General features: G+C 41.7%; 2 protein-coding genes across 2 annotated transcripts; one reads left to right on the forward strand and one right to left on the reverse strand.

The window, feature by feature from the left end:
• The first annotated feature begins 49 nt into the window (after nucleotides 1–49).
• psmc2 (proteasome 26S subunit, ATPase 2) lies at nucleotides 50–5344 on the forward strand. Its single transcript, XM_044187004.1, has 12 exons — nucleotides 50–221; nucleotides 527–564; nucleotides 684–765; nucleotides 900–999; nucleotides 1463–1594; nucleotides 1706–1778; nucleotides 1984–2079; nucleotides 2343–2507; nucleotides 2614–2701; nucleotides 3086–3288; nucleotides 4207–4303; nucleotides 5061–5344. The coding sequence occupies exons 1-12, from the start codon at nucleotides 152–154 to the stop codon at nucleotides 5216–5218; spliced, it is 1302 nt and encodes a 433-aa protein (XP_044042939.1). The 5' UTR covers nucleotides 50–151; the 3' UTR covers nucleotides 5219–5344.
• Nucleotides 5316–23459, reverse strand: slc26a5 (solute carrier family 26 member 5). The gene is made up of 18 exons (XM_044187000.1): nucleotides 23296–23459; nucleotides 21339–21654; nucleotides 19220–19359; nucleotides 18567–18677; nucleotides 14704–14885; nucleotides 14252–14416; nucleotides 13865–14100; nucleotides 13478–13625; nucleotides 12181–12294; nucleotides 11971–12048; nucleotides 11701–11796; nucleotides 10391–10497; nucleotides 10089–10158; nucleotides 9887–9979; nucleotides 8171–8275; nucleotides 7468–7674; nucleotides 7239–7293; nucleotides 5316–6346 (listed from the first exon to the last, which is right to left on the reverse strand). The coding sequence occupies exons 2-18, from the start codon at nucleotides 21494–21496 to the stop codon at nucleotides 6207–6209; spliced, it is 2205 nt and encodes a 734-aa protein (XP_044042935.1). The 5' UTR covers nucleotides 21497–21654; nucleotides 23296–23459; the 3' UTR covers nucleotides 5316–6206.
• Between the last annotated feature and the right edge of the window lie 1698 nt (nucleotides 23460–25157).

Here is a 25157-nt window from a genome sequence, read left to right on the forward strand (position 1 = left end):
TATTGGCGGTACATCCTCAATAAGATTCCGACCTGTACTTCCGGTGACTGGCTCACAGCGGCGGAAACCCAAAGCTGCTGTGTAATGGTACGGTTTAGTTGCCGAAGGAGCTCGGTTTTCTTGTGAGAAACAGATTATTCCCTGATTAAATATGCCGGACTATTTGGGAGACGACCAAAGGAAGACCAAGGAAGAGGAAAAGGATGACACACCAATCAGAGGTATATCTAAAATTGTAATGAAATTCTTAAAAATAGTCAGTGTTCTTTGCCGAAAAGGAACGTCGACATTAGCTACTTAGCTAACATTAGCGCTGCTCGTCAAACAAACTGCTACTATCTACCACTGGCTATAATAACTTATCTTTTGGTCAATGTAACATTTTAGATGTTTGCAGTGGAAGCAGTTACTATGAAATGTGTAACCACGATGAAATAAACTGCATAGCTCAGTTCGACAACAATGCTAGCGGCCCACTGCCACTGTCAAGAGTGTAAAATCATTCATGTTGTTTTCATCTTCACAGCTTTGGATGAAGGGGACATCGCCCTGCTGAAAACATATGTAAGTATGGCCTTAGCCAAGTTTGCACCACTTGACATCTAAGCTACCTGTGAAAGGTATCATTTGCATTATCATTAATTTTAAGTGCTTCTAATGTGGTGCTTGCTCTTTATCGTCAGGGTCAAAGCACCTACTCCAGACAGATCAAACAAGTGGAAGATGACATCCAGCAGCTGCTCAAAAAGATCAACGAGCTGACAGGTGGCTGATAAAACCAGAAATAAGCTTAAATGACAATGGGGCCGTGTATTTTTTTCTCTCTCTCTGTAACTGGCTTCAAATGTTATGAGGTGGGTTGTGTTTGAAGCTCCTGTTGTGTGTTTTGGCTTTCACAGGCATTAAGGAGTCTGACACAGGCCTGGCTCCACCAGCACTCTGGGATCTGGCTGCTGACAAACAGACTCTGCAGAGCGAACAGCCGCTGCAGGTAGCGAGGTAAAGAATATTTATATTGTTGCAAAAAATAAGAAAATGTGGGAATAATTTTGGTTGTGGCTGTTTTTTGCTTTTTGTACAATATTTAATGTGATGTGGTGTGTGAGGAAAATCACTGCATCTCCTGGCTTTAGCAAGTGCTTAATCTTCCAAAAAATACAATATTATATATATATTCCCATTCTTTTTGAAGCTGCTAAATATTTAGTGTCAGAGTTAACTTTCTCATCTTTCCTACTGCATTTATCTGAAAACCCTGTGTATGTATTATCCATCCTCTGTCAAAATCATAGTATAAAATGTATTCTGCCTCACAAAACTTTAATATTCTACAATGATAGCTCGTAAACAATGTTTTACCATGTTTCCTTCCAGTACAAAAGACATCTTTGTTTTCATATTTGAATTTGTACAGTATATCCATTTTGTCCCAAGTGTTTGTTTCTGTGTGTTATTCAAACAGATGCACAAAGATCATCAACGCAGACTCCGAGGACCCCAAATACATTATCAATGTCAAACAGTTTGCCAAGTTTGTGGTGGACCTGAGCGACCAGGTGGCCCCAACTGACATCGAGGAGGGCATGAGAGTCGGGTGAGGCAGAAGTATTATTTAAATGTCTCAAATATAATTTAAAAGTCACATTTTATGTCAAATGTCTAGTGAAACAATTAGCTAAATGTAGTGTCCCTTCTGTTCAACCAGTGTTGACAGAAACAAGTATCAGATCCACATTCCTCTGCCTCCTAAGATTGATCCAACTGTCACCATGATGCAGGTATGACTCCACTAATTATGAAAACACTGCTGTAAAGAAATCTGTGAAAAGTTTAAACATTGTCCCAATTTATTTTTTTTATTTTCATTTTGAGAAGGTGACAGCTGACTTTCACCTTTACTAAAATTACATGAAAAATTGCAATAATGGCTTCTGCAATTTCCACAGTAAGCTGCAGTGCCAACTCTTTGTTCTCATGTTGTAGGTGGAGGAGAAGCCTGATGTGACCTACAGTGATGTTGGTGGATGTAAGGAGCAGATTGAGAAGCTGAGGGAAGTGGTCGAGACCCCCCTGCTCCATGTGAGGGTTCACAAATGAAGATAATTGCACAGTCACTACCAGACTCAGATGAACTGTCTATTCACCAGTTTTAAAGCAATTTTACTAATAGACAGACCGGCCATCACACTTGTTCTGTAAATAATCATTACTTAAGTTAAGTTTTCAGTTTAGTAGAGTTAACCGGGGTAAATAAAACAGCTTTTCTCTGCCATGCGAGAGAGACTATACATGCCTCCATCCTGACTGATCATCCCGTTTGTTTTTTTTGCTCTGCTCACCAGCCTGAGAGGTTTGTCAATCTGGGTATTGAGCCTCCAAAAGGTGTGCTGCTGTTCGGGCCGCCCGGCACAGGAAAGACCCTGTGTGCCCGTGCTGTGGCTAACAGGACTGACGCCTGCTTCATCAGAGTCATCGGCTCTGAGCTGGTGCAGAAGTATGTGGGAGAGGTGAGTGTGCAGAGTTGGAGAAACACACCAGTCAAAGAATAGCAGCTTCGATAATGAATCCTGATAAATGTAAACATTCATTTTGAATTCCTGTCTGTGTTTGTAGGGAGCCAGGATGGTGCGTGAACTGTTTGAGATGGCCAGGACTAAGAAGGCTTGTCTGATCTTCTTTGATGAAATTGATGCCATTGGAGGTAAAGCTTGCCCCACTGTCTTATTCTTTTGTGTGTTACAATTTCATCACATTTTATCTAATATGTCTGTTATGATCCTTTTTAAAAATATCTAAAATTATATTCACATCAGGGCAACATCAAGAGATATTTGTAGAGGTTATTGGTGACTCTAATCACACAGAAAAGTGCTGTCATTTAAGTAAAAACAATTAAATTACCTATGAGAATTTAGATCATCTTGGTTGGTGCGAAATTCAGTTTTTACAGTTCATGAAATACTTAATGTAATTTTTTATTTTTTTTATAGCAGTGTAAAAAACCAAAACTGAATTGTGAAAAAATGACCCTTAAGCAGAGTACAGTCTTCCACATTAACTTGTCCTTTGTTTTTGAACCTGCCAGGTGCTCGTTTTGATGACGGTGCTGGTGGAGACAATGAGGTCCAGAGGACTATGCTGGAGCTCATCAACCAGCTGGACGGTTTCGACCCCCGAGGCAACATCAAAGTGCTGATGGCCACCAACAGACCGGACACCCTGGACCCTGCCCTGATGAGACCTGGACGTCTGGACAGGAAGATTGAGTTCAGCCTGCCTGACCTGGAGGTGAGTTAAAGGGACAATTCACCCCAAAACCAAAAATACATATTTTTCCTCTTACCTGTAGTGCTGTTTATCCATCTAGATAGTTTTGGTGTGAGTTGGCGAGTTTTGAAGATATCGGCCGGAGAGATGTCTGCATTTTTTAAATATAATGGAACTATATGGCACTCGGCTTGTGGTGCTCAAAGTTGTGAGCAGCTTCATGTAGATTCCTACATGAAACTGCTCACAACAAGGTCTGTAGATTATCTTGAGTAAGCGGGTCAAGATTTCTGCTGTTGAGTTTTTCAAAAAAATGTATTTTTTTGGTGCTTTTGCACCACAAGCAGAGTGCCACATAGTTCCATTCTATTCAAAAAAGGCAGACATCTCTACAGCCGATATCTCCAACTCACACCAAAGAGGAAAAATTTGTATTTTTGATTTTGGGGTGAACTGTCCCTTAAGTGTTCACAAGACATGTAGACATATTCTCATGAATCAACCATAAAACTATACAACGTGGTTAGCAGTGTTGTGCATGAATGCGCTCAGAGTGCTCTTCGAGGAACACGCGTTAACGACGCTCACGCACGGTGTTTTACGGCACCCGGCATGCCGGTGTTACGGTCATAGATTCTAGAAACACAGCGAGCTGAAGCATCCAGCCAGGATTGGGATATATCTGCGAGTGAATGATGATCACAAGAAATCATTAACAAAGGGTAAGACCACGGGCCAACAGCCGCAAAGTTCCTCCATCTGAGTCAAACTCACAGCATTTTGTAGAGGAAAAAAGAAATTAACGTGAACTAGTACATTTTTTTGGTACTGTGAACTTGCACAACACTGGTGGTTTGTCATAATTGTATTCTTTCTTTTTGCGTAGTCTCCAACTGTTTTTCTTTTGTGAACCCCTAGCCTCTGTTTGTTTTGTTTCAGGGTCGGACACACATCTTCAAGATCCATGCACGTTCTATGAGTGTGGAGAGAGATATTCGCTTTGAGCTGCTGGCTCGCCTCTGTCCCAACAGCACCGGTAAGACTGACACAGCAGCATTCAATCCCTGTCCTGTCATTTGTCTTCTGAAGAGCAACATTCTCACAGCCTCTTTACTTCTGTAGCTCTGTTTTACATTAGTTTTCCCTTGTTTCCTGTTCAGAAATGATCATTCCAGGGTCACTGTGACAATGGTCAAGTACTTGAGAAGTTTGTGATTCTTCTGAGTTGCTGGTGTGGAATATTGACACCTAATTACTATAGAGAACAGTTACAAATTTGACTATTTTTATTCACTAGTGTAATACTGATGTGTGGCCACAAGGGTGCACTGTAACAGCATTTTGTCACTGTCCAATGAAAGCCATGTATCTTGAATTTTTTATTGGAGGATTAAATGTTCCTTTATGGGTTGACAAAATTTCTGTTCATCTTAAGCTAAATAAACCGTTTTAAATCCCAGTTAGTTGTGTGTTGTCACAGAGCTGAAAACAGACCTGTTTATTTGGTCATGAAAAGTTCATGTTTTATAGATGCGTGGTTTTCACAGGACAGGAGTGATGAGTCAGGGGTTGTTTTACCTCAACTATGCATAAAGACAACACCATCTCTATAAATGTCTTGAAGTCTTTTCACTGTCTATCACAAAATGGCCATAGAAGCATCTTACCCTGTAGTTTTTCCAGATGTCTAGGTTGTGGGTATTGCTACATGAATGACTGAACATCTACACAGTGTTTCCTGTTCGCCCTGAAAGACGTTCTGTGAGCAGAACCTGATGTTTGTTTCCTTCCAGGTGCTGAGATCCGCAGTGTGTGCACAGAGGCGGGCATGTTCGCCATCAGAGCGCGCAGGAAGATCGCCACAGAGAAAGACTTCTTGGAGGCCGTTAACAAGGTCATCAAGTCCTACGCCAAGTTCAGCGCCACCCCTAGATACATGACTTACAACTGAGTGTGTTTGTGTGTGTGAGAGTTTCCACTTTGGCTTTTTACTGTCAAAAGAAGCAGAGAACTAAGTCAAAAATATTGTCCTTTTGTTGTCATTCTTGTTTGCTTAAAAATAAAAGTTTATTCCAGATTTGCATCTAAATGTTTTGTTAAATGTTGTAACATAACATGGTAACTTTAAAGGCATCCAGTGTTATTAAATAACAGCACAATTACAGCTTCTTTTTTTTTTTTAAAAATAGGAAAACACTGTCCACTGACAGAATGTACAATACGCATTAGTGTTGCACTCAGACTCAAACAGCAGTGCAAATGTACTGTAACATGAAACTGCAAATTGACCAATGATAGTTCGTCAGCTGATTTAAATACACAATTACACAGAAATGCAGCTGAAAATGTAATAGTCAGATATCCATCAGGACACAACTTCTCAGTAACCATAAACATTTGATAACCACATTATAATGAGAGGCAGCTTGTGGTCAGTTTCACAAAAGTTTCCACCACAAACTAGACTCTTCCAGAAATCATTCTAACAAGGACCAAAGAAGCAGCAGCTTACTTTAAAATATACTTCTTTCAGCAGAGCAGTGAGAACTAAAACAGAACTACACAAAGACTTTAAAAGTGCAACTCTAAACAACCCTCGAGAGAGGATGCAGAGGAAGAAGTCAGCTGGAAACTCAATCCTGCCTTTGTGATTGGATGAAAGCCTCATAAAAACTGCCTTGTATCTTGCTTCTCTGAGTACTTTTAAGTTAACAAGGTTGTCAGACTCTTGAGAGGGGAAAAAATCCACCTGGGCTATAAGCACTCCCCTATTCAGTATGAATGATTGTTCAGTTCATCTCTACTGTGATGCTGGAACATCAATGGAGACAAGTACACCGCTCCTACAGTTAGGTGCGGGACTAAATCTGCTGTCCAAGTCAGGACCCTGCTGCTGTGATTTTGTCCTCGGTTACAGGTGTCCTCTCCTGTCAGGTCGTTTAATTGATTGGAACAGCTGATGGGCGGGATTTTGAGTGCTGACAGCGCAGAACAGCGTCATGGATGGTCGGGAACACCATCTCTGGAGTCATGACCCCGGTGAAAAACTGTAAGGTGTCCAGCTGAGATAATAGGCTTCCTTGTAGATCAAAACAGAGATGCAAAATCAGTCAGACCACATGCAAACTTGTGTTCTCATACTACAGTATTTGTGTGAAGCTATTGCCATGAGTCTTTGCTGTACCATGTGTACCATTAAGGAACCTGAACACAGCCCGCCAGCAAAGACCATGAAAAAGATTCAGCTTGACCAGATTACTCCACTGACAAACAGTTGGCTACCTTTAATAGAAAGTACCTCAAACAGTAGAATACTGCTGTGGAGAACATGGAGGGCCTTGCTAATTTGTATAAAGAAATGTATTAATTGATATTTAATTGTGCAATAAGGATAGACTGATAAAATGCAATTCAAATGAATAAATGAACCATTATAAAACAGATCATTATTTAGTCTAGCCTCATTGATATAAAAAGGGATGGATAAAATGTTAGCCCTACAGTAAATCCTAATAAATCGCTTTTTTCTTATTAGTTTTAGCCATGTGTATCTAATAAACTGGCTACTGAGTGTATTTGGACAATATGAGATTAAGATATGACAAAAGAAATAAGTATAGTTTTATAAATCCCTCTGCAAGACAATCTTGATCCCCCAAATAATGATCACCACCACGCCTTTATTATGTCATTATACTACAAACAATCGTGTGCAGGTCTTGACTTTGCAGGAAGAGATGAAAGCTGATCAGAGCAACCGGTTTAATCTGGGTAAGACATCCTAACTAGGCTCCTGTTCATCATACAAAATGATCCAGGTTAGTCTGTATTTTAAAAAGGGAACTGCGTGTAAATATAGCCAGTGACTGTTTATATTTCCAGATTCAATAAATTACAGTACCAGTTACGGTATTTCCCTCGACGGCAATTATGCCTAAAACAAATAGAGAAAAGTCGTCATGATTACTTACTGCTGCAGCCGGCTATGACCACTTGAACATCCACAGCTGCATATTCCTTAATAACCTGCAGAGACAGATACTGTTTTACTCCCGGGTGAAATCCTGAACATCAGGGTTCCTACAGCAACATTCATTTTCCTACAAGCGTTCCTGAACTGACACTTCAGCAGCACAGGAATGAAGCTTAAGGGCTTTAACATGTACACTTGTAGTTGTTGTATTGAAAAAAAGGAAGAACCTGTTTGATGGCTTTGGCTCCCACAGAGTCAATAAAGCTGGCGGGCGTCCAGTCCAGGATGATTGAGTGAACGGTGCTCAGAGGTTCGAGGAAGACGGCCTCCTCTAAGTCCGACTCGCTGCTTCTGTCCCCCAGCCGGCCGTTACTCTGCTCCTCCCTCATGTGGTTATGGGACAAAACCTCATGGGTCACTCTCTGCCCCTTATACTGGAACCAATCAAAGAAGCTGATGTTTGATGATGGGGATTCAACAAGGTATTTCAGGTTGTCAGTTTTGGTGTATTTTTGATGATACTACCGCTGCAGGGAGCCAGAGTCACACACAGAGGCTTTAAGTGTGTGTAAGCTTTGCATATGTATATCTAGCTAACAAGATGAAAATGTCTTTTTTTCATTTCACTGTCACTACATGTGAATTATGGTGTTCATGGGTTGGATGAAATAAATGCACAGTTTTCTGCCCTCTCTATAGGATTTCTCTACAGAATCCACAAAATTCTATCACCACCTCTTAGGCCTGTCTTGTTAAAACCTCCTGAGGGGTTAGTCACGCTCTGCTGCCGCACATCATCCTGGGAAAGTTACACAAGCACCTACATGACAGGCATGATGCAAATATGCAGCACGCTGCACAGCCTGACTGTGCGACTGCGTACATACGCAACAAGCAACCGGGGAGAGAAGAGAAGAGAGGAGGACTCACCTTGGCACAAAGATTCAGTGGAGAGTTGTGGTTGCCGTTTGCTTTCTCCCGCTGTTTTTTTCGGGCTTTCCGGGTAGCTTGTAACTGCTCGGGGTTTACTCCCGTCTGTAAAGACATCATCAATAGTAGCAAACATGTCAGTGAGACAGTTTGCCTACTAGAATAGAGCTGCTAAAAAAGGACATTACACTCCTTCTTGTCCAGAATACGGATTTCTCTGTCTTTGTTTTGTTTGTAGCATCTTGTTAAGAAAAAAAAAAAAAGAAGAAGCTAAATCCTAAAACTGGTTTAAAACTTTATTTCCTTGTCAAACCTCAGCTGAACACATTTTCAACTGGGAGCCACTCAGTACAATGACTGATGGCCGCAGAGTAAATCTAATGATAACTTGTACATAGAGGTCAGCACCCACCCTAACAGAAAGGGAGTAATGCAATTACGCTTTAATCTAACTCATTCTAATGTCCAGCGTGACAATGACTAGCTGCTCAGGCCAACAGCTGACAGACAGAGTCAGTAGCAAAGGGACTTTAAATATCCACAAATGGGTGATTACCAACAAATAATCCAATAAGCCAGTGGTATTATTCTGGTTTTTGACTTAGATTTTTGAGGTGAATAATAAAATAACATACATACTGTACTTTAAAAACAGGAAAACTGAGTTTAAGTTTTAACTGTAACCTGGCTGAAAAAGGGTGAACGCAGCCACTTGATCGAGCTTAGAGCTGATGCTATGCCGGGATAGTAATCGAGGGGATTTGTTCGTACCAAAGAGCCCTTGAAAAGAATCGGATCATTTGCAAACCACTAATTGATTGTTTCAATCCACATAAATAGTCAGTGTGCTTATGTGTGCGAGATTAATTCTTACATTTCCGTGTTCAAATGGAAAATCCCAATCATTATATGATAGTTCAATCCCATGTATTCTGGTTCCATCGGCCTTCGTCAAAAGTTGAAATTTAATCGAGTTTATATCTTTTTTTTTTAAGGGTACCTATTTTATTTTGTTGTGTATTTTATCATATGTAGATATTTAACTCCTTATTGTGAAAATTGAATTGCAATAATTACACCAACGGATCGTAGTTGTTTCTCAATAACCTACATGTTCTCATCTAAAATCATTATACCTCTAAGAAATGAGTTATTTGTATCTAAGAATGGGTTCATATCGGGGTTTTCTAGAAAATGCTAACTGTGAATGAGACTGCACTTTTGCAGGTTTGGGTTTAAGGACGTGTTGCCCAGACAGCAATTTCAATCCAGCTTCGAAGAACAGAAAAATCCAGACTTGTGTCCAATCATCAACAGTCAAATCAAGCGTAGTCCGTTAGACACGTATGAAGCGGGACCCTGAAGTCTGAGGATATCTATGAGCATGTTGTCTGCTTCCTCTTTTCACCACTCATTCTGTTGACATCACATTACAACTGTTTGCTCACAGCCAGATTGTTTTCACATCCATATAATTACATGTCTCTGGGTAACGGTAGCGACGACCCGCATAGCGCCAACAGTGTTTGTCAATTCTAGACTTCACTGCACCTTTCGCAACCTGAAAACCAGTTCAATTCCATGGACAAAGGTGTTTCTAATATTACTCTCCTCCATAGATGTAAATGGGATAGGTTTCTTTTACCTTCAGTACAGTATTTTATAAAACACACACACACACACACACACACACACACACACAGTAGCTAGGATTACCTTCTCCTTGAGGGTGTTCACATAAAGGTCACTGTTAGCAAAGTAGATTGAAGAGTTGGAGTGGAAAATCTTAATCCCCTCATATTCAGCCACCTGGGAACAAAACACAAATCCCAGGCGTTCAGAGTTTAGACCATCAGACTCTGTGTGAAATTTGTAGCCTGGGCTCAGACTTCAGTGTTTTCTCCTCTAACAGACTCACCTCTTCATACTCATCCACATCATAGTACAGCCCTGTGCCTGGAACATAGCCCAGGATGGCACTTTTAGGGCTGGAAGACAAGGAGAAAGGTCAGAAACACTCACTCACTCACTCAAGTAAATTACTTTTACACTAAATCCTTCTGTTAGCACGCTTGGAGCACCATCCAAACCTGTTCGTACAAATGTATTTACACGCCATGATATGTAGCATTACGTTTATTCAGTGACTAATGGTGTGACGGTAACAAAAATAAAGACACATTGAGATTAAAAAGACAGGGAGCAGCCTATTATCAGTACCTCTGTGTTCTGTAGATGACTGTCAGTATGGCGAATGCGATGGCCACCAGGAGGCCATAATCCAGGCCCAACAGCACAGACGCTACAAAGGCTACCAGCCAGATGGCCTGAGAGAGAAAAGGGAAGAAACAGAAATACACCGACATGAAGTATTACAGCAGAGGGCGAAAATAGGCGCCGAAATCATCTTTTCCTCATCTGAGAGGGAGACAGCGGGTTGTTTTTGTTAGTTTGTCACACACTGACAATATCACTGGCATGTGATAGAGGCTCCCAATCATCTCTCAGTCATCGTGCCTCGTGGGCCTTCAGTAATGGAAGAGTAATTCCATTTAATCTGACAATGATCTATTATGATATTTAAAGCCATGACATTAAGCTCTCTTTCAAGGTGGATCATGAAGTTGAAGTGAACACTGATTACATCAGATTGCCCTTTTGTTGTCACATTCCTTCTAAAATTTCTCTTGCGTCACAAGCCAACTCTGTTTCCCATACACAAAAATAAATATTCAAATACAACAACGACGGGCAGATTGAGGTTTTAGGTGTAATCTGTGAAACAGAAAGAGAACGCAGTTTATCCTGTTTGTGCTGTACAGCAGAGGTCTTCACACAAAATAAACCTGCGAATGTCTCTCCCAATCCCGAGGTGGACCCGTCCATTAAAAAAAAAAAAAAAAAAACACAAAACACACAAACACAGATGCAAGCTCAAACAGCTCTGCATCTGGACCTCAGCCCACACAGACCTTAAGGAAATTAGGCCCGGATCAGCAAGAAAGAGAAGGTTAATACTGTTTAACTGCCTCCAAATTGTGTTAGACTCCTAAATAAACATAAATTAGCTCTTAATTAATACATCCAATTGCTCAGTTAATTCAGCACCAACATTTCTCTCTCGGAACAGTCTCCTTGACTTTTATGGCGGCGACGCACCTAAACAGGCACAGAAATGTGTGTAAAACACCTTGTAAGATTCACTGGGACTGGTTAACTCATGGGGGAAAACACTTGGCCAAAATGCCCTCTACTTAAATTAACAGGCACATTCTAACATTATCAAGACACATTCAAGTCAGTCATTTGTTGTGTTCTGACTAAAGACGCAGCATGTGTTGCTCATGGGAACAGTCTATTTTGAGAGAAGAGCTCCCTACCAGTTTAAATCAGACCCATTCAAAACCCACAGTGGACTCTATTCAGCTCCTTTAGCATCTTCAGATTTCCCATGGCTTGCTGCCTGAGGACCTCTACTGCACAGTAACACTTTTTTTTTTTTTTTGTTGAGTTTGACTTCACAGACTGACCAGTTCGAGCTTGCTGGTCCTCCACAGAGTAGGAATGTCTCTGAACTGTTTGAACATCCCCAGCAGGTTCACCATGATGATGGCAGCCAGCGCAGTCTGGGAAACAGAACAGAAGATAACGCCACATAAGAACAAAACATTAGCCTGTCAGCCGCTGTTTGTTCAACAGACTGAGAAGAAGGAAGAAGTGTCTGCAGCTCCACGTGTGACGCCGGGCTGCCAGACAGGAAGCTGGAAGCGCTGCGTCATCAGCTCCACAGCTTCACCCACCTGAGGGAGCGGCTGGAAGACGAAACCAATGGCCACCACCACCAGCAGCACCACGAGAGACGCCAGCAGCCCTGCAATCTGAACACACAAACAAACACACACACACAGCGAGAACTGTGTCAACATCATCTCTCGTTCTAATTATGGTCTCACAAATCTAGTGAAGTGAGAAAGTATAATCGCTCCTGTAGTGGAACTGGTGTGTGTTACCTGCGTTTTTCCACCAGTGCTCTCCTGCACCAGGCTCCTTGACATGGAGCAAGTGATGGCGAAGGTTTGGAAGAAAGAGCTTATGAAGTTACACAGACCGAGGGCAATCAGCTCCTGAAAGCAGAACAACACAAAGGTTTCTTCTCAGAACCTTCAAATAAATTCAATGGAATCCAAATGTGAACCTGTTTCGCAGCTTGTCAGGCAGTGAAAACGTAGTTTTAAACAACTTTAGGAACTGACCCCAAAAACCTATAGTTTGTGGATAAAAGGAGGCAGATGTTGACAGAAAAGAACCCAGAGCAAACCACAATGAATTCCAGAGAGACTCAAGTTATGACCTCAAGAAGAGATAGGTTAGCTTAGCTGAAGTTACAGTGCCTTCTCATTTCCAGGCAGTCCAGTGTGACAGACAGACATGATGTTCCATACCTAATCAGATATTGTAACATACAGCATATTCACTGAAAAAAAGGTTTTCTCATCACTGGGATATTTACTGTTTTATATAGCCTAGCCCTGCTTGTGAATCCATGTGACTTGTGCTTACGTTCTCCAGTATCCTTGTCACTTGGCAGCGTGAACCAAAACAAACCAAATACGAAAAAACAACAAGGTCCTTTGTTTCCACTGTGGCTCAGACCAAACAACTCAGTATGTTTACATGCACTCAAGAAACTGGGTTACTGTTAATCCATGTATACATGCAGCTGGTCAGTGATCAGATTTCCTCATTTCCTCATTTTACAGGTGTTACTTACTTCTTTTGACTTTATTTAGTGACAGAAGACACTGCATCCTGACTTTTCTTGGTGTGTATTGTAGCAGACTGACAGCGCAGTGAGGGACAGACAGACAGCATAGCTTTTCCTCACAGCGCAAATGTGTCTCGCCCTTACAGATAGTTAATTGCTCAGCGTTTTAGTTGGACTTTGGTGGGAATTATTTTAAATACAAAGGATGTATCGCTGCGTATTGATCTCTCCTCTCATCCCACCACTCTCTTGTGTCAGCAATATTTTCCCTGTCTGAAGTCTTTGCACATGATCACATATAAAAAGCTGATGAGAAACTCGCTTACCCTCACATACTTTAGCTTTCTCCAGGACAAATCTAGCTGGGGGAAACAGGTTCTCTAATCCCCCTACCTCAATTTCTCTTTTACATGACATTTAAGAAATCAGCTTATTTGAGGAGGCCAGCTGTAACCCGGTTACATAAGTGTATGTAAACGCAGTGTCAGGTTAGCATGCTGGGCCCATCGCTCATCAGCAGGTCCTCAGATGTCCAGGCTTACCTGGTTGCCGTCCACGCTGTAGCTGTGCTTCAGGGCAAAGGTCTTGGCAAGCGAGATGCCCATTGAGAATCCCACAATTGCTACAGCGAAGGAGTCTGTGACCAAACTGGGTAACAGAGAGAACTCTGGAGCGGCAGGAGGGAGAAGCCTGAGAACACATAAGAAAACACTCGTTACATCCATCCCACTGTGTAAATATTTCCTTTTACGGCTTTTACGGAGGAGGAGAAGACGAGCCTAAAACCACAAAATGAGTACAATTTAGATATGAAACAGGTTCTACAGCACAGACTTCCCAGTTGTAAAATTCCATGACTGAAAAACACCTCTCTAAATTCAGCGACATTCCAGAAATTCCACTGACAAAATGAGAATGCAACAACCTACCCACTTGGTATCTTCCCAACCACGTCCACCTTGTAGTCGTCGGATAAGGACAGGCCATACGAGACGCTGGTTGACACAATGACCACGATAATCTCTCCAGGAATGGGAATGGGCAGTTTCTTCTTAAAGCGCTCATTGAGGTCTTTGACAACGTACAGGAAGACGAGGCACACGAGGCCCAGGATGAGTGTGGTGACATTGGTGCTGGTGATGTCACTGAGTACCGCCTTGGTGCTCTGGGGTAAGAGCAATACAACAGTGTGACCATTTATGATGCATTTAAGGAATCTATTTTTTTGCATTTACCAAACATACAACAAAACCAGACCAGCTCCCAGAAAGAATCAACCGCTTGTACTCTTTCCCCCAGAAGCTATTAAAACTCACATTAATAGCAGAGAAGGGCCCACTGAAGCGCTGCGTTTTCACGCCCAGCAGGTACTTGAGCTGAGAGACAACGACGTGCACGGATGCTGCTGTAGTGAAGCCTCGCACCAGGGGCTCTGTGAGGTAGATTGCCACAAAGCCAAACCTGAGAAGACCCAGGACAATCTGAGAGAAAGGAAAAAGAAATTAAGAAAGCAATAAATAAGAAAGAGGAAAGGGGATAAGAACAAGCTACATAGTTTTGTTTCATATAAAAACATTAAATCAAGGGGTGGAAACATCAACAGTAATTCAGACATCCTGCTGCTTTGGGTAAACAGTGATTTTTGAGCGTGAGAAGATTTGAGCAAGCTGTATCACTTTACTGTGATGTTTTAACCAAATAACAGACACTGGAACAGACACTAAAGCAACAGCAGCTTTCAGCTGCTGGCCCGAGTGTGGTGGCTGACCTGGATGATTCCCACCAGGGTCGTGAGCACAACGGCCACCTGCACCCTCCTGGCGTCACGAGCCTCCACGTCCAGGACGGCAGACGCGTTGGATCCGTTGGCAGGCAGGACGTAAAACATGGAGTCTGGGGCCTCCCTCACCACAACACCCCCGATCATCAGACTTATCACCGCAAAAGTGCCTGCAGGTCACACACACACACACACACACACACACACACACACACACACACACACACACACACAGAACGGTTTCTTTAACAGTCATCTGTCAAACATTATTATGGCTGAATCATGGAAGTGCTTATCTTTCCAGGCTTGGTTTTGTACAGTATTATGATGTCCGCTGTAACTGTGGAACCATGCACCTAAACTGTGTGTGTGTGTGTGTGTGTGTGTGTGTGTGTGTGTGTGTGTGTGTGTGTGTGTGTGTGTGTGTGTGTGTGTGTGTGTGTGACTACACCCAATCTTTTGGACAGATGCCATTTTTACAGTGAAGCCAACTGCTTCACTTCAGATCAGATGAGGGTTGTTTTGTTTTTTTTTTAAAGGTTGAGCAGGCTTGGTTAATTGTACCCATTTGTCAGATGAACTTAAAGGTTAGAGCTGACATTTGAGATGACTTGGAGCCCTTCTTGGAAATAAAGTAGTCAGGTGGGTGAGATGAGGGGAGTGGGGGGGTCACACGAAATTTCACAATCCCGCTGTTGTAACTTGTGAATCTTTTGATAGTTAATTGAGCGGACCCCCCTGTGTGTGGGACAGAGACGGTCGGCGGTTTGAGCTCATCATACTGTTCTTGGCACTGACTGTGGAAAGTAACCTAGCTGCCTGAAAAGGCCACTGACTGCCTTAAAGACCACCATTCATTTAGACCAGGATAAACATTAACAACATGGGGATGGGATTAGAACACCACGAGAATAAATTTCCTCAAAATATTGTGCCAAAGGTTAATGGTGCTACGAAATGATGAAGCCGTACTGATATTGGCAAACGGATTTTCCCCACCACCAGTGCTTAACAGACAGCCACGTGAGAGAATAAGCAGCAGAAGGGAACAAAAATGTAAGCCCAGTAATAATAAGAGGCGTTTCAATCAAACATCCATATTAATAGAAATTGTAGCAAGCACAGTCACATCTCTGTGTTTCAGTAACAGATTTACCTCCAACTGTGACTGCTGTATAATATGTATAAATATGCCTGGTACCTCCTGTATTCTTACCCAAACTGTGACCTTATAACAAATGTACAGCTAGATTGTGGGGATTCATGCCTATAGGATATACATAACTGTAGATCAATCTTGGCTTTCCATTGGAACATTAGGCCAAATGTCTAATCAGTTGCCCAAACACACAATCTCTTATCAGTGTTGGCCTTCACTGCAGGAAAATGCAGCAGAGCGACACCAGAACAAACACAACAGTCCTCTGTCAAACATCATCATGTCTGAAACATGGACAGATTTCACCTTAGCCCCACTTATGTCCAGGCTTGGTGCTGTACAGTATCATGATGTCCAGTGTAACTGTGGGGGTCATACACCAAGTGTGTGTACATGTGTATTCCTTTGAGTGAAAATTCCATCTTGCCCACCACTTGAACAGCAGCCCAGTTATTCCTCTTCGCTCCCTGCCAGAAGTTAAGGGATCATCATTTCCACAGCAACTTGCTATCAGGCAAGATTTTTAGCAGAGGCTATTTTACAGTGAAGCCACCGGCTTCCTGTTGTTCTCTTCGGATCAGCTCTTTTGTTTCAAAAGGTTGAGCAGGTTTAGTTTACTGTGCCCATTTGTCAGATGGACTCATAGCTTAGAGCTGACATTTGAGATGACTGGAGCCCTTTCTAGGAAAGTAGCCGGATGGGTGAGGTGTCAGGGTCACTGAAATTTCACAATGTTGTTGCTCATGTCAGCTGAGGACACGGTCATCACATCTGAGTCAAAACATTTCCTCTATATGCCCTCTCAAAAACAACTTAATCTTTCATCTCACACTATGGATCCGTCTGTAAATTGAGTCGATACCCAGAGCTGTGCCCCTGTGTGTCTGGGACAGAGACGGTTGGCAATTTGAGCTGATCATAGCGTTCTTGGCACTGACTGTGGAGATCAATCTGGCTGTGTGAAAAGGACACTGACAGGATTAAGACACCACAGCAATCCCTTTCCTAGAAATATTATGCCACAAAAAAGGAACAAGACAAGTGCTGTTAATGTTTATCATTTTCTTAATCAATGGCAGATTTACTGTTAAAAACTGAAAAAAAAAAACATGGGGTAAGACAATTACAGGAACTTTCCTTTCCTGTAAATGTTGAGCCAAAAGCTGGCCAAGTGCCAACGGTTGGGTCATCCCAAAATCTATGATCGCACTTAATTGTATGGAATTTTTGCTAAACAGTCCGCTCAGCCTCTCTGTCCCTCTGTGCCTCTTAAAGTTTTCAAAACATTTTGAGCTGAATGAGCACTCTGCAGTTACATCAGGGATAATCGTCAAAAAAAACAAAACAGCAAAAAGGCCTCACACACCTCGCTGAACGTAAAAGTTCCCGAGTGAACGCAGAAGTCGCCTGGAGGATCCACCTTGAGCACTTTAGAATTTTGCATTTAGCAGCCCCAGCGTGCGCCTGTCGACTGTTTGATTTGGGTCACTTAGCACACCGGTGCATTAAATCAGTGAGTAATTAAGGTACAATGATGCTAACCGTAACCCATAATGACGTCATCCTTAATTTGATTGCATTGTTGTGCATTTACCGGTATGTACTGTTCACTGACTGCTAGCCCAGGACGGGGTGCGACCCCAGCCTCCCGTACCCCCCCCGCGCCTCTCGGCCAGTGAGCGTACACAATCGACATGCATCTTTTCCAGAGTGTCAGCTGAGCGCAGAGAGTCGCCTCTCGGAGCTCTGCCCTCCTGCAGCTGCAGACACATCTGCTGCAGCTGCTGATCTGACATCTTTCTTTTGTTCCATTCTCACACAGGTCATCAGGGCTTTTTCATGTGACTTGTTTTTACTCTGTAACGGATGCTTCTTGAAATGTAGCAAAGTACAATACTTGTGATAAAAAGCACTTAAGTAAAAGTAAAATTACCAATTTTTCAAAATACTCAAAAAAGTGCACACAACAGTAATGAGAGTAAGTGTATTTCGTTACTTCCGCCCCCTCAAGTGCATCTTTAAGAGCCCTTTACAAGATTTCTTTTTAAAACAAGTCAGCTAGGAACATTAAAAAGTCAGCCGGAGAGAGTGTTTTCAACCAATTCATGGAGCTAACCTTAGCTTAATAAGCTGACTAGCAACAACTGATGAAATCTGCCAGCAACAGTTGTTATTTGAGCCAGCAAAATCAACTGTCCCCAGCTAGAAATGAGAAGCTGCTTTTGTCTACCTCAGTCTAAAAACAAGGACCCATTGTTTCTCCACAATACACAACAAACATTTTCATAAGGAGGATTACTAAGAATTCCAAGTACTAAATCTGCTACCGTTATCATTGTAAACTGCATATATGCCGTGCAAGAACAGAGAGCCTGACAGGCATAGCAACGGTAACTAAGGGGGCTGGGCTTAGGGAAAGGTCGATTGCAAAACGCATTAACAAAACCTTTTGTCACATCTAACATACATTTAGCATGTTATCTTGTAGAACAATACACACAGGGACATAAGATAACAATAAAGGCAGTTTTAGGTTTCATGGGATCCGTCGGGTGTTAGTGTCGCCTTGTTGTTTCTATTAAATCGTATAATTCGCCCCAACCATAGCAGGTGGCACCAGCCGCAGCTTGTAGGAGGAGATTTATGACCCAAAAGCTAAGCCTCTACAAGACGTTTTAAGTTAATTTCTCACCTACGGATATGTGTCTGGAGGTGCCAAAGAAGGAGTAGAGCAGGACGGGGTAGAATGAGGAGTATAGACCATAAACTGGAGGCAGAGCAGCCAGCATAGCATAGGCTAGACCTGTGGAGCAGAGGAGAGGGAGAAATGTAAATAAACTGAACAGCGCCAGAAGCCAAAGGATTGTATCACAACCTCAGAGCTACAGCGATACCAAAACAAAGACAGCGTGAAGCTGAAAGCAGCTCCTCATGAGTTGGCAGCTGGACCTTCACACTATTAACACTCTTTAACCCTCGTGTCATTCCAGATGACTAGCTTGGCCAATTTCAGCTTGTAGCTACTGTACAGAGCCTTGGAATACATAACATTGCTGGCTTCATCAATCTGTAAAGGTAATGTGTTTTAGGCTTTCAAACATACAGATGGGTGACAAATTAACAAGATGGTGACAAAGTGTCTTAGTAAGGAGGGGGGGTTTTCCACCACAATCCTCCAAAACAGCTTTACTACTCCCTGTCATAGATTCTTCAAAGCTGCAGTACTCTACTGGAGAGATCAACACCATTCTTCCAAAAGATATTCCCACAGTTGATAACTTGAATTAAGTGAATGTCTGAAAGGGACTTTAGACAGCAGTGCCACTGGGACTGCAGGGCGCTGACCTTGAGGGAGCTGCACGACTCCTGTGCTGAGACCTGAGACCACATCCGAAAACAGGTACTGCTTGACTGGATAGGATGGCAGCCATGATAGAATAGGCAGGAAGCTCAAAGCTGCCGCCTTGGCCTTCTTTGATGAACACCTATGAAAGGAGACAAGTGGATTAACTTCTCAAGGCTATTCATTTAAAAAAAAAAAAAAATTAATTCAGTGTTTTCGTGCCCCATCACAGACAAGGCATCTTTTTAATTGGAGGAAGTCTTTCCTGGAATCCATGTTGTTTTTCAGCTATAGTTCCTGGCCCCCAATAAAGGCCAAGATAAACTATGATACAACATGTTACTCTTCCTTACTAACGGAAAAAAACTTGCTTCACTCACCTGACTCCTAGTCACACGTACTCCCATAAGCACATAAAACATATTTCTTATTTCTCACATACTGCCAAAAACAGCCACCATGAGTAAGATAGAAGGGTTATGTTTACCAAGGAATTAAACTTGAGAAAGAGAACTTTAAACTGGATCAATGACGTTAGCATAGGACAATATTCATGCTGTGAGTCACACTGAGTCATTAAGAAAGCCTTACAGTCATACAGTGTTTCACTGTTCAAATACCCATAAAAGCCAGAGGACAGGTGATAACAGGCACTCCAAAATATGTAGGGGGGGAAAAAACACTTTGTTTTAGAGGCTTTTCATTCTGAAAATGAAAGAACTGCACTGCAGTGCAACGTGTGTTGAGCTCAAAGCTCTCACATGGTTGCTGTAAACTGCCACCATATGCTACCAGCCGCGAATTGTGGTCGTTTATCCATGGAAGCCAGGTGGGACAGACATTCACTGGCTACACTGACAGTCACTCACTCCTAATGCTCATTCAGTTTGTTAATCATACAGTATATAGTGTCAGATTAGCCTGTGGCAGCGCAGGACTCCCTTCTAATGAACAAGCCGGAGGCATGAAAGAGAAGAATTCTGCGTAAGTGGGGAATTTACCAAAAACTTTATTGGTGCTGAAACAAACTGATCATCGGTCGACTGCTTTCTGTTTGATATCATTGTTCATTAAATATCTTTGGACTGTTAATCAGACAAATCAAGAAGTTTGAATATCTCACTTTGAGCTCTGGAAAAATTGCAATGGACATTTCCACAAAGACTAAACGATTAATCAATAAAAAAAAAAATACTCAGGAGATTCAATGAAAAATAATTACGGCTGCACGATATGGTAAAAAAAATAAATAAATCTTATTGCAATTATTTAGACAGATATTACCATTGCGATATGATTCACGATTAGTGGAAATGATCATTTTTGCATCACAATTTTCATTTTCACTGTAAAAACTTTTAAAATCGTGATGATGGGACATTTGTTGAGGTCTGTGCCAAACAAACATGCTTTCTCACATCTGGAGGACAAGATGTGTAGGCCAGGGCGTCTCTGCAGCGCTACAGCACTTCATTATAAAGCTGTTTTGTCCCACATTTTACCTTTATCAAAAAATGGCAGCTTCTACGATTTGGATATTGCACTGAGCCATATTATAATATAATATATTTATAAATAATATATTTGATTAATTGTGCAGCCCTGAAAATACCTAGCATTCAAGTGGATACCTGACACTTGGATTATACTGCAAATTAATTGATTAATCAATTAGCCTATAAAATGTCAGAACATAGTGAAAAATGTCCTTCACAGTCTTCCTGAAATCAAAGTGACGTCTTCAAATTGCTTGTTTTGTCTGACCAACAGTCCTGTGACACTGAACAAAGAAAAGAAAAATCTTCACATTTTAGAAACTGGAAACAGCTAATCTTTGGCAGTTTTGCTTAATAGATTACTTAAATTATTAATCCACTATCCAATTTGTTGCTGCATGTTTGTTGATCAACTAACAAATGCATGTTTTTATTTATCTACATTCTTATCAAATCATAGATTTTGAATGTCTTTTGCATCCAATTTTAAGAGTTTCATATACAAAGATGTACTGTAGGAATATTTCCTTTTTGACTTGTGTGGATATACCTGCACTGATTCAATGATTTGCTCAACAGCACTTCAGCAGGACCAATCCAGAGGTAAATTCCTGTCTAAACTTACCGGACCCGGCGTGCCAGCCTCTGTCGGAAGGTGGTGGAGTTTTGTTTGCGGTTGAGTAGCTGCGACCGGATGAAGGCTTCATCGTAGACCGGCCGCTCAATCCTGTAAATCAGCTTTGAGTCCACGTCTTCCCAAGCTGCAGCTTCTTCTTGCTCCATAACAGAAGCAGGGGGGCTGATCGTATTGAGTCAGAGTGTGTGTCTCTCCGCCGTTGTTTATCTCTCCCACTCAGTCGTCTCCATCATTGTTCTGGCCGGTACATCTTCATTCCTTTAGCCCGCTCCAACTTTAATCTGTCTGTCTGCACTTCCTCTTTCTGCTCAGAGGGCAAGAAAAGACAAGATAGATATTATTCCAACACTAACTGGTTTGTCTTTTGGTTCACTACTTGCTAAATGATAACAAGAGTGGGAGTGATGATAACCAACCAGGCCTTTGTGTTTGTGCATTTTTGTGCTGATAAGAGAGACTTCAGTTGGATTTGCAAGGCTACCACTTTTGATTGAGTGGTTTTATCACATTTTTAGCAAATATTTGGTCTTTGGCCGTTTATGCAAGTACATGGGTTGTATTATATGTGATCTATTGTTGGGACAAAGCTTGCTGTACAAAATCTTATGGCGTAAAGGCGCCCCGCATGACGGGGAAAAGAAATCATTATAATGATAATAGTCACCGTGATGCTATAGGAGTATAAATCTGTCTATGTATGACTTCATAGTGAATTTACAGTACCCTTATCTGCTGTGATTGAAAAAGCTTTTATTCAATATGAAAGTTTAGCAAACGCATTTCTGGATCCATCTGAATTAGCTAAATAAGAGATAAATAAAAAGAAACTAACAGCCGTGTTCTTCTTGTCAGGTTTGGTAAGATTTGATGTAATCCTATGTGTTGTGTGTGATATTTAATTATAGTCATTTCCACGTTAAAAATTGTACCTTTGTAATGCGGACAGTCAGTGTGGAATAAAGTGACCTGACCTGAAATTTAATTGACAATGATAATGCTATAGTTGATCGTTAATTTTAGGGAAAAGGAGGCAAAGACACACAGCCCTGTCTACATCTGTGGAGCTGAGGTGGAGCAGATCAACAGTTTTAGGTTCCTGGGGATCAGCATCACAGAGAACCTGGCATGGTCCTCTCACGTCTCCGCGCTGGTAAAGAAAGCTTCTTAAGGAAACTTCCGAAGGCAGAGTTCTTGTTAACTTTTACAGAGGAGCAACGGAAAGCATCCTGACCGGAAACATCACACACCGGCAGGGGATGAGCACGGCCCGGGACCGGAGGGCTCTGCACCTAAAGGACAGCACCCACCCAGCCAGTTCACCCTGCTGCTGTCAGGCAGAGCAGCTTCTCCCCTCAGGCTGACAGACTGCTACATTCATCCTCAGCACTTCCCCACGCCAAAGAGTTTTATTTCTACGACTTAATATTTATTCACTGATCTACTGTATGTCATTTATTTTGAGTAGCACACAGGGAACTACAGAACAAAGTCTACAATACATACAAACCTGTGTTGTAAAATGATCAATCAAACTGACACAGACGCACTTGTCCAAGCATAGTATGCTGTTTGTTTTCTTTTCATTCATCATTATAAAACGAAGCAGCTTGATGTTTTGTTGGTTCATAGTGTGCCCCGGTAACGTTAGACAAGACTCATCAGTTTTTTCCTATTCAATCTGTGACTCACAGTTGAGAGCGTTGAGCTTCTTCCCTTTTTTTATCTCCTTTACGCTAGCTAACGTTAGCTAACACGATATTGATAAAAGGAAAAAAACTTAATAAATTTTGAGAAAAATATATTTAACAGTAATGTTAGGTATAATTAACCAGTGCCCAACTGTTACACTATCCTCGCTGTCACAGAAGAGTTGTTTTGCTGTCTCTCCGCAGTTCAGCATTTAAGCTAACGTTAACACAGATGCTAGGAAAGACCAGGCTCTTACCTCCGTACTCCTCCAGCTCCTGTGGGGATGCTGCCGGCTGAAGGGCAATATGAATTTATAAACTGGCCTCTTTGGTTGAAGTTTAACAAGAGCAACGTCCTTTGAGGACAGCAGACAGCGCCAACCGCTTATGATTCACCAGAGATGGTCTATGTTGATAGGATGTATTACTCCGGTGAAATTTCTTTTCATCTTCCGGTTTGCAAAGATGGGCGTTGACGTTCACGCATGCGCTTTCCTCTTGCACTCAGGCCAGTTTGTAGTCCGTGAGTATTTGAGCCATGGCTTTCCTTGCCAGATTTCCAATGCTTTTTCCCACATTAGTTTCACTTTAACATATTTAGTTATTTAGGATTTCACTATGAATTTGCTAGATGTTACTACTCCATTGTATCTAGTATTGAATGTTTGGTCAGATTTGTGGTTTTTTTCGACTTATTTTAATCTATTTCTTGATGTAAATAAGGAAACGTTTCTAACTTTAGACAAATATTTATTTAGGCAAAGCCGTTTTTTAAGACATTGAGCAGTTATTGAGCATCATATTTGCACAGTCCAAGTCCTGTTTTATTTAAAAAAATGTTGGCCTAAAAGTTGTCAAATTTAAATATATTGATATATAAATTGATATATAAAATGATATCCATCATGTGTAAGTTTTATGTCACTCCAATTGCTGCGAGCTCCAAATTCAGAGAACATGATCTCAGCGTCCTTAATGGTAGCTATGGCCCTGACTATAGGACACCATACAAGATACTGTAGAAAGCCATCGAAGGAAGGTGAGGTAGGTTACATTTCCTTAAATCTGAGTTATTCTAGGCTTGCAGACTAAGTTTGCACTAGACCGCTGTATTTAGGCAGGAAAAAATATTGGATTGAACTTAATATAAAAGGACTTGAATTGGGATCAGGGGCAGACAAACAGGGTTGGGTCATCACTGCTTTTGACCACAGTTTGACTGCTCAACAAAAAAAATGTTAGTCACTGCAAACAGTGACCATTGGGCTCCCATACGCCCATTCTGTAATCCATCTACAGTATTTATAGAATAGAATAATACAATACCTTGATGTGGAAAGCATTATAGGCAATGGTGAATAAACATCGAAGTGAAGTTGCCACCTCAAACTGGCTGCTTCCAGCTAGGCCTAGTGATGCAAAGGGCAATGCCATGGCTTTATCCCAAGCAGATACTGATCATGGTAGTTTGTTAAAGTGTGGTTAGATTACATGAAAATGTTATGATTCAGTTTTATTTAGGGGGATTCTGTTATCACGTGAAATGTGTGGTGCAGGCCTATAATGAAAGCGAAGTCTAATTACATTTTTGTACTAAAAATGGATGACAGAGTGAGCGCTCTTTCCTCTCGTGGATCTCTGACTGTTTGGGGGCAGGGAGCTGCATGACGAAAGCAGAACCAGCAGTGTCATGCCCTTACGTGTAGTAACCTAGTCACGGGGCCCCTTCCTGTGTTCCTGTTTTTTTCTCACATGGTCCAGAATGAACAAAGACATTGTACAACATTTCTTCACACTGTTGTTTTGAACATTTTGAATACATAATCTCTAAAAAAAAAAAAAAAAAAAGTTAAAAAAAAGTGGACAGTTGCGCCCAGTCACAGGGGGAGGGGGAGAGTGCCGCGATCAGGCTTCCAGCAGATCGACGCATAGTGAGGACACAGAGAGCGTCTGCATCACCTGTCTGCATTCCTCTGTTTGCATCACTGGCTGCATAGTCTTCACAGTGACCAGTAGGCCTACTAATACACATCTGCTACCAAAAATGAAATGACATGTCCTGAAAATAATAACTAAGACAAGAAGGAAAGTTTTTCTGCAGATGAAATATTTTTGTCTG

This window comes from Siniperca chuatsi, linkage group LG23 (assembly GCF_020085105.1).
Source record: "Siniperca chuatsi isolate FFG_IHB_CAS linkage group LG23, ASM2008510v1, whole genome shotgun sequence".
Lineage (NCBI taxonomy): Eukaryota > Metazoa > Chordata > Actinopteri > Centrarchiformes > Sinipercidae > Siniperca > Siniperca chuatsi.

What these genes read in the sequence shown, in the direction of transcription:
- psmc2 (XM_044187004.1), top strand. Translation starts at nt 152, where the DNA reads ATGCCGGACTATTTGGGAGACGACCAAAGGAAGACCAAGGAAGAGGAA. An exon ending in CAGCCGCTGCAGGTAGCGAG is followed by an intron (nt 1,000 to 1,462) that starts GTAAAGAATATT and finishes TTATTCAAACAG; the next exon opens with ATGCACAAAGATCATCAACG. An exon ending in TGAAATTGATGCCATTGGAG is followed by an intron (nt 2,702 to 3,085) that starts GTAAAGCTTGCC and finishes TGAACCTGCCAG; the next exon opens with GTGCTCGTTTTGATGACGGT.
- slc26a5 (XM_044187000.1), bottom strand. Translation starts at nt 21,496, where the DNA reads ATGGAGCAAGAAGAAGCTGCAGCTTGGGAAGACGTGGACTCAAAGCTG. An exon ending in GGCCCTTCTCTGCTATTAAT is followed by an intron (nt 14,101 to 14,251) that starts GTGAGTTTTAAT and finishes CTCTTACCCCAG; the next exon opens with AGCACCAAGGCGGTACTCAG. An exon ending in GTTGGGAAGATACCAAGTGG is followed by an intron (nt 13,626 to 13,864) that starts GTAGGTTGTTGC and finishes ATGTGTTCTCAG; the next exon opens with GCTTCTCCCTCCTGCCGCTC.